Source organism: Pipistrellus kuhlii, unplaced genomic scaffold (assembly GCF_014108245.1).
Source record: "Pipistrellus kuhlii isolate mPipKuh1 unplaced genomic scaffold, mPipKuh1.p scaffold_m20_p_4, whole genome shotgun sequence".
NCBI lineage: Eukaryota > Metazoa > Chordata > Mammalia > Chiroptera > Vespertilionidae > Pipistrellus > Pipistrellus kuhlii.
The window spans coordinates 33,186,468-33,195,498 of NW_023425540.1; the positions used below are offsets into that span (position 1 = coordinate 33,186,468).

General features: G+C 40.1%; 1 protein-coding gene across 1 annotated transcript in view; it reads left to right on the forward strand.

The window, feature by feature from the left end:
- Window positions 1-8,145, forward strand: part of MCCC2 (methylcrotonyl-CoA carboxylase subunit 2) — a 44,530-nt gene extending 36,385 nt beyond the window's left edge. The window contains exons 14-17 of the mRNA XM_036409961.2: window positions 895-1,051; window positions 2,343-2,457; window positions 5,213-5,298; window positions 7,963-8,145. Coding sequence (XP_036265854.1) covers window positions 895-1,051; window positions 2,343-2,457; window positions 5,213-5,298; window positions 7,963-8,080 — 476 coding nt within the window. The 3' untranslated portion in view covers window positions 8,081-8,145. The remainder of the gene's footprint in view (window positions 1-894; window positions 1,052-2,342; window positions 2,458-5,212; window positions 5,299-7,962) is intronic.
- The last annotated feature ends 886 nt before the right edge of the window (window positions 8,146-9,031 follow it).

The window sequence follows — 9,031 nt, forward strand, 5'->3', positions numbered from 1 at the left end:
ATTGTGGGAACATCACAGGAGTCAAGATAAGGTGGATAAAGGAGTTTTGAGCTGTTCTGAGGGCCCAGTTCAGAGGGGTTGCTGGAGGAAGCAGCTGGTGCCTGGTGAGACGAATGTCCTGTCACTACCTTTTCCATAGCAAGTATAGGTGCTCCTCAAAACTGGTTGAACTGAATTGGATGATTTGATGGTGGAGTTTTGCAAGGCAAGAGCAGTGACAAACAAGTTGGCTGTGAGTCTGCAGGTAGAGAGAGGGACACATGAAGCCTGAGTTGGTGTTTATTAGGTGAAGAGGAAGGAGCCCAAAGCCTGCAGGCCCAGGTCAGCTGCAGATCAGGTTCAACGGAGATGGGAGCTCAAAGAAGTAGAAGCAGCCCATAATTACAATGAAAAATTCTCTTCCCTTGTTGTTGTTGAGTTGCTGACAGGTACACTTAACATCTCTGTGAAACATTAATGTTTGTCTCATCAAAGTTTAAGCAGCACTGCAGAAGGAACATTCTCTGATTTAAACCAGGTCAGTGGACACCACAGCTCTCTCACAGTTCGCCTTGCCACAGTACCTTTTCCTTAGTTTGCCATTGCCTCATCACCAAGCTACTGTTCTGAGATAATTTCTTAAAGATAAATTGCATCCTTACCTTGTTTGAGGATCTCTTGTACACCACCCAGATGAACCATTTTAAGAAAATTTAAAAAGTGATAAGGGAACATTTTATTTTAGCTTTTAAAGAAAACTTTTTTTGGGAGCACGTTTCACATGTAAGTATTTTGTTAGGGTGAGGCCTGTAGTAAAATATAATTTGACAAGATGTCCTTCTAATGCCTTGGTGGGATTAACTTCTGTACATTAATCCTGTCACCCAGAGGCGTTCTTTCTGTTCTTTCTCTCAGGATTTATGGTTGGTAAAGACTATGAAGCTGAAGGAATAGCCAAGGACGGTGCCAAGATGGTGACTGCTGTATCCTGTGCCAAAGTGCCTAAGATAACTGTCATCATTGGTGGATCCTACGGGGCTGGAAACTATGGGATGTGTGGCAGAGCGTACAGGTAGGTGATTGACATGATTTTCTCTGAAAGACTCATACTTCATGTATGATTATACATGATTAGGTTTATTTGAAATATAGAATGGCATTCAGAAATCTCAAATAATTAATACCATAATTTGTATCATCTGGAGGGGCAAAATGAAACTTAATGCTAATGGTACTGTTGGGAAGAAATCCACAGTGGGAATTAAGAAATATTTTGAAATGTCTGGTAATGAAAATTCGCCTGTCATAACTCGTGTGATGTAGCCAAAGTCTTGCTTTGGAAAAGTGTGTAGAGATAAATAATATCATGGAAGAGAAGTAAGGCCAAAAAAATCAATGAGCCAAGTAGCTAGCTCAGAAAGTTCAAAAAAGAAGAGCATTTTGAACACAAGAAAAATAGAAGACAGGACATAATAAAGAACAAACATAAGACAGAAGAATCGGGAAAGCCCAAGTTGCTTTGTTTGAAAGGTTAACAAACTTGCTAATTCCCTGGTAAAACTTAAAGATAAAGTGAGGCAACACAAGTAACCCATATCTAGACTGAAAATCAGGACATGGCCATGATAATAAGAGAATATCTTGAAAACTTTTATATTCAATACTAGAGGCCTGGTGCACGAAAATTCATGTATTGGGGGGAGAGGGTGGGGTTCCTCAGCCCCACCTGTGCCCTCTCACAGTCCGGGACCCCTCATGGGATGTCTAACTGATGGCTTAATCCCTGATCCCGTTTGGGCCTAAGCTGGCAGTCAGACATCCCTCTGGCAACCTGGGAGTGCTCAGGGGATGTCTAACTAACACCTCTGGGGAGCGGGCCTAAGTTGTTAGTTGGACATCCTTAGTGCTGCCCCGGAGATGTGAGAGGCTCCTGTCACCGCTGCTATGCTTGTCAGCCATGAGCTGGCTTCTGGCTGAGTGGTGCTCCCTCTGTGGAAGCTTACTGACCACCAGGGGGCAGCTCCTGCATTGAGTGTCTGCCCCTTGGTAGTCAGTGCACATCATAGCATCAGCTGTGGGGGGTCATTTTGCATATTACCCTTTTTATTATATAGGGTATTTTCATGAAATGTGTATCAAAATAGACATCAGAATCACCTAGAGAACGTAAAAATTCTATTTTCAGGCCCCATCTCTAGAGATTAGTGTAAGGTGGGTTCCAGGCATTAGTATTTTTAAAGTTCCCAGATGATTTTAATGCAGCTAGAATGAAGAACCACTAGTTTAAAAGGTACACATGGGTCTCTTACACTTTCTGTGTTGTACAGTCAATTAATTTGATCATTCTTTTCTCCCCTGCATAGCCCAAGATTTCTTTACCTTTGGCCAAATGCTCGTGTCTCAGTGATGGGAGGAGAGCAGGCAGCCAACGTGTTGGCAACAATAGCGAAGGACCAGAGAGCGAGGGAAGGGAAACAGGTAAGTGCTGCCATTTCTCCAGTCTTCCGTCTCTGAGTGTGACTCTCACCAGGGAACACCCTGCTGCCCGGAGCAGTGCAGCCAGAATCCCTCTGTATTCAGGGGCCAGGGCTCCAACGTGAAGATCCTGGCCGTTTAGAAGACACTGGCCTGGAAGTTGTTTGAGGAATTTAGACTTGTATTCTCTCTCTCTCTTTTTTGCACTATTTCATTTGAGGTACCTTTCTGTAGTTGCGTTCAGAGTCTTTCATGATTCCAGGAAAGCACTACAGGGGGCTGCCTGGGAGTGCCTGTGGCACAAAGATGCTTAAGTCTCCGTTCACTGTTAGTGAGCTTTAAATAAATCTGGTTTACGCCTTTGATTTTATGACCCAAAGCAGCAGGATTTTGTTTTTTCTATTTCACTTTTAGCTTGTTGTGAAGGATTCCTTGAGTGGGAGGGCTCAGTCACGTAATGAAAATTGATTAGCATTATTATATTGGGAAAGTGTAAGTGAAGTAAAATGGAAAGGGCACTGGGAGCTTGAAAGGCATGTCAGCAAGTGGCTGCTTTTGAAATGAATTTCTTTGTTCATTTCTCTGTTAGAGAGGCTTCTGAAATTATAGCTTTTAGCTATTTTGTGTAAGCACCAAGCCTTAAAAATGAATTCCTGAAATTGCTAGGTGCACTGTTTTCATAACAGGGATAATACGAGGGAGGCCCTGTCTCCACAGGCTCCAAGTCCTACCATTTAGGAAGCATGTGTCTGGTCAACCATCTTGTTTGTGGAATGGGATAATAAAAAGCCGGAGGATGATTCCCCACTCCCTGACAATATCCCATATCCCCAAGGAACTCTGAAGACCAAAACTGAGGTTTCAGATTCACTTTATTTTTTTTATTTATTTATTTTATTTATTTATTTTGTTTAATATATTTTATTGATTTTTTTTTTTTGCCCCCCTCCCTTCCTCCCACACATCCCCTCCCTCCCCAGAGTTTTGTGTCCATTGGTTGTACTTATATGCATGTATAAAAGTCCTTCGGTTGATCTATTATCTCTACCAGATCTTCCTCCCCTCCCAGCTGTAATTTGACAGTCTACTTGTTGATATACTGTCTCTATATCTATATTTTGGTTCATAAGTTTATAATGCTCTTTATTATCCACAAATGAGTGAGGTCATGTGGTGTTTCTCTTCATTGATTGGCTTATTTCACTCAGCATGATGTTCTCCAATTCCATTCAGGTTGCTGCAAATGATGAGAATTCCTTCTTTTTTATGGCAGCATAGTATTCCATTGTGTAGATGTACCATAGTTTTTGGATCCAATCATCTGCTGACGGACACTTAGGCTGTTTCCAAATTCTGGCTATTGTAGATTGTGCTGCTATGAACATAGGGGTGCATATATCTTTTCTGATTGGTGTTTCTAGTTTCTTGGGATATATTCCTAGAAGTGGGATTACTGGGTCAAATGGGAGTTCCATTTTCAGTTTTTTGTGGAAACTCCACACTGTTCTCCACAGTGGTTGCACCAGTCTGCATTCCCACCAGCAGTGCACGAGGGTTCCTTTTTCTCCGCAACCTCGCCAACACTTGTCGTTTGTTGATTTGTTGATGTTGGCCATTCTGACAGGTCAGATTCACTTTAGTATTATCCAGTGTCTAAGCAAAAGGAAAGCTGTGTGTGTGTGTGTGTGTGTGTGTGTGTGTGTGTGTGTGTAAGGGTAACAGCGGTGGGGGAAATATGAAATTCTATCTGATATGTCCTAAACTTTAGCCTAGCATGGTGATCTGCTTTTAATAGTTGTCCTTTAATTAATTTGATATACAGATATATTAATTCATCTGTTTTAATAAATGAAAGTACATGATTTTAGTGGTTCTCTCTCTGAATTCTTTACCTACAAATTATATTAAACTATGAAAATATGTTTTTTAAAAAAGGTTGGATTTATTTGAAATAAGGCATTAGTTTTTGTGTGGAATTTTTTAAAGTTGAAACTACTTTTTCAGGGTTTCAAAATTGACTTGCAGAAAGGTTCTTACATCTGAATTATCACTGTTTCTGGCAATACTGATGGGCAAGCCATTGAGTTTTTAATTAAGGAAGAATATCTCTCAGATATCTGGAAAACTATAGAGGTTATTCAGGTTGTGGTTGACATTTTATCCCATTAAGCCTTAAAATGTTTAAAATTTGAGCTATTTTAAAAGAACCCCTCTGCTTCTCCACCTTCTTAAACAAAAGCTGATAAATGTAATGTAGTCCTTTTGTTATATTGAAGAATTCACATCACCGTTGTACTGTGCTGGAATATGGGGTGCCCGTGGTTTTGATCTTACATCACACAGCCCAGGCTCTTGTTTCTGATGAGGGAGATGTAATGGTGCACTAGTGTGATAGTCATGAGACTGTGTATGTGAAAGCATCACTACCGTATTTTCCGGCGTATAAGACGACCCCCTAATTTTACAGTTAAAACATAGGTTTAGGCCTATATTCGCTGTATAAGACTACCCCCCATTTTCAAGGCAACACCAGTTCTTTTTTTAATAGACCGCCTCTCTGACTCTGGCCAATCTGAGCAGGCTTTTTACTAGAACACAGTGTACATGTTTTGTACCCGAAGGTAGTCAGCTATACCTCACTGTGCAGATAAGATGTTGGTTGTATCATCCATGACATCTCTTGCCCCTTTTTTCTTGAGATGCTCTGGGCGGATCTGTGTTCCACTGCAGTGTCTTATTCCTTGCTCTTTTCTTTCAGTTTTCCAGCGCTGAGGAAGCTGCTTTAAAAGAGCCCATTATTAAGAGGTTTGAAGAGGAAGGAAACCCTTACTATTCCAGTGCAAGGTGGGAGCCTGAGAATTACTAATTCCTTTCTGGGTGCATGTTGTTCCATCAGGACAACAGCTTCACAGAGATCTGGGCAGTCAGGATGGTCCAGCCTCTGTGAGAAACAAAAAGTAATGTTGGGGACCCAGTTTTGTTCTGTTGTCTCCATAATAGGAATGCCTGCTGCTGAAACACAGCCCCTTCTCCCGGGCCAGGCTGTGGCTCCATCACCATCTGTCTGATTCTGCCACCCTTCAACCCTCCTCCTTTATCCCATTTGTCTTTGAGGTGACTGGGACCTGGAGGGGCACTGCAGCCAGAGGTGGGCCGTGCTGGGGCAAGGACGTTAAGAATTGTAATCCTGGCTGTATAACTTACAAGAATTAGTACTGTTACAGTTATTGCTAAGATCCGTGGTTCCTGTCATCACCTCTCTAGGATCACTTTGTTTTTACCCCATCTTAAGCATGGATTAGCCAAACACCCTTCGGCACTTGTGAAAAGTGTGCTTGTGCATTGAGAAGGTGATTAGTCACAGACAGGGCTCATGTGTCAACACCGAATAATTACCTCATATACCTCTGCTCTTGGCTCTGCTTGTTTCTTATACCACTCAATAAGGTAATAAATTAACCCGCCTGTCCCTGCTGGAGACTTGCTGGCATGGACTTTCAGATCTCTATTTTGGACAACTTTAATGTTTTGCATTCTAAAGAATAAGCTTCATGGGTTCATTTCATCCCTGGGGTAGATGGGAAAAAAGAAAATGACTATTTTTGTCTTTTAAAATTAGGTTATGCTATGATTTGTGCCATTTACTGGAGAGGAGGGAGAGAAGTTAGAATCTATTTCAATCATGTGAACACATCTTTGGTGGCAGGCACTGCTTCTAGTGCTGGGCCACAAAGACTAAGCATTATTTGTTTTCCAGAGCATCATTATAATGCCATTTGGGATTTTAAAAAAATCTGTTTCTCTTCTTGTTAACATCTACTTTAATAACTGATTTTACAGGTATGTTTTGTTGGGGTAGTACACTGATTCATTGAATTAAGAACAAAATATTTTATAGTCTTTAATTTGAGAAATAAAGATGTTCTTTTATAGTAGCCAGTAGAAGCAAAGAGGAAATATAAAACCATAGAAAAGATTTAAGAGAAAATATATTTTGTAAGCACATCTACATTCTTTTAAACATAACATTTTGGCTGAAATTCACAAGAACAGTTGAAGTATTAAACTTTGAAAAATTGCATATTTTGTGTGATGGCTAAGCCATCTATTGAGAAAGACTCAATCCTTTATTATTTTCATATTTAAAATTTTTATTATTTTTAATGGGTTATATTCAAGGCAGGAGAGGAATGGCCCAGATGGACTTATCCTTGAAAATAATAACGAAAGACAGTGAGATTTCTTACTTTGTAAATATTTAACCCTTCTGTTGGAACACTTGGTGGCATGGAGACAGCAACTTCCTTTCAAAGATGAAGGGATTTGTAAGCTAGTTTATAGCACCTTCCTTCAGTTTAATAAATCTCCTCTTCACAGGGAGATTCTGTGGTCTGTCAGGCTTTCACATGGCTCAGTCTGTCTTCAGAGAGAGCTGTCATCATTTGCTACTCTGGCCTCCTATGTTTTTCTCAATCCTACACGTTACATACGCAGCATGTCAGTTTTATTCTGCTCAGTTGTTTTTATGATCAAACTCTTCAGGCATTTGATTAGGGCCTCTTCACAGTCTTTTTAATGACCCTCAGGAAGCAGTCTCCCCCGGCATCATCGTGCTTGTATTACTCCGCTGTCGGCCTCAGAGGAAGTGTAATCAATTGACCTAGTTACAGATTACACGAGTGGCCTTTTCTTATTGACAGCTCATACTGCAGACTTCCTATTATGAATGTTTTATGAGCAGAGATTTGAATCATGGTCTGTCAATATAAGTATGGTTTAATAATTGATGCTATAACCAGGTACAGAAGGCAAGTTTGTTTAAAGAAAGCAAAAGTGCCACCTACCAATGACCTTTAAAAAAAGCAATATTTCTCATTCATTTTTCTCTATAAATTTGACATTGTCAGTGAAAAGCAAACTAAAATTTCTACTTAAAAGTTTCTTCTGAAAGCAGTTCTATTGTTCTTTCCCGTTGAAGCAAAAAATAAAGAACTATATAGGAAGGTATTATTTTAATAAAACGTATTCTATTCATAGTTTCTTAAGAGATGAGGAAGTTTTGGGGGATAAACCTTTTCTAGTAGAGACTTTGGTTTGAGACTATTACCTAGGTTTATATCATTCTTCATATTAATAACAGGAATACATCACCTTGATTTGTACATTTGTGTGGGCAGAAGAGGAACAGCAAAGTTTTTCCTGGAATAAGTAAAAATATTTTTAAACTAGGGATTATTTTGTGATTTCTTGTAGAAAGCTGTTCCTTAGTCCCTAAATTTGATTTGACATTCTGTGGGAACCTGGGATAAAAGTCATATCATTTTTCTTTCTCTCTCTTCCCCTCTCTCGAACATGGTTTCAGTTGTGAGATTATAGTACACAGAAGTTGTCAGTAGATCCATATATTATTTCCTGAAGAAGAACCTCCTCAGCATTTCTGGGCAGGGCATGTATAAATGGTAGTTTGGTGGTGGATTCCTAATAACTCATATTTTGCTCTTTTATCAGGCTGTGGGATGATGGGATTATTGATCCAGCGGACACCAGACTGGTCCTGGGTCTCAGTCTCAGTGCAGCCCTCAACGCACCAATTGAGAAGACAGACTTTGGCATCTTTAGGATATAACTGGAATATATAGCATCTTCTGTTGCACAAGTACCAAAAATCAATACATTGATATAGCATTGTTTTAGACTTTTTCAATTTCTCATTATAGTGCATTGTACCTTTTTACCTTAAAAAAAACAATGAAGCCTTGGCTGGTTTGGCTCAGTGTATAGAGCACAGCCCCTGGACTAAAGAGTCCTGGGTTTGATTCTGGTCAAGGGCACGTACCTTGGTTTCAGGCTTGATTGGGGCACATGCGGGAAGCAACCAATTGATGTGTTTCTCTCACATCGATGTGTCTCCCTGTCTATCCCTGTCCCTTCCACTTTCTCTTAAAAAAAAAAAAAAAATCGATGGAAAAAATATCCTCAGTTGAGGATTAACAAAACAAAATTATTTTTAAAAACTCCCATGAAGATATTTATTTCATGAAGAACCTTAATTCCTTGTGAGTTTTCTTAAGATTTTTCTGTCGCTCAGCTTTACCACCCTTGAAATGAAGATAATAACTTATCCTTTCTAACCCACAAATAGTATGAAAAGTTCTGTAAACAATAAATTCCAGGAATTATCAAAACTATTAAAGTTTTATCTACACGGAAATGATGCTTTGTTCATTATGCACAATTATGTAACACTCTTTTTCCCCTCCCCCCCAAAGCATCTATTTTTCCTCTAGCTATCATCCCATTTCTTCCCATAATAGATTTTTTGCTGTCTGCATTCAGGACTCCTTTCCTACCCATTCTCTCCTCACCTACCCTCACAGGCTTCCCCTGCCAATAGCCCTCCCAGTGTCACCATGGACCTCCACGTTACTGGAACCAGTGGATTCTTTCCCAACTTTCCTGATGTAATTCTCTGCAGCTTTCAGATCAGTTGAGCATTCGCTCCTAGAAACACATTCCTTAGCTTCCATGCCGTGATCCTCTGGGTTTTCTACCGACCTCTTTGGCCATCTGTTCTCCT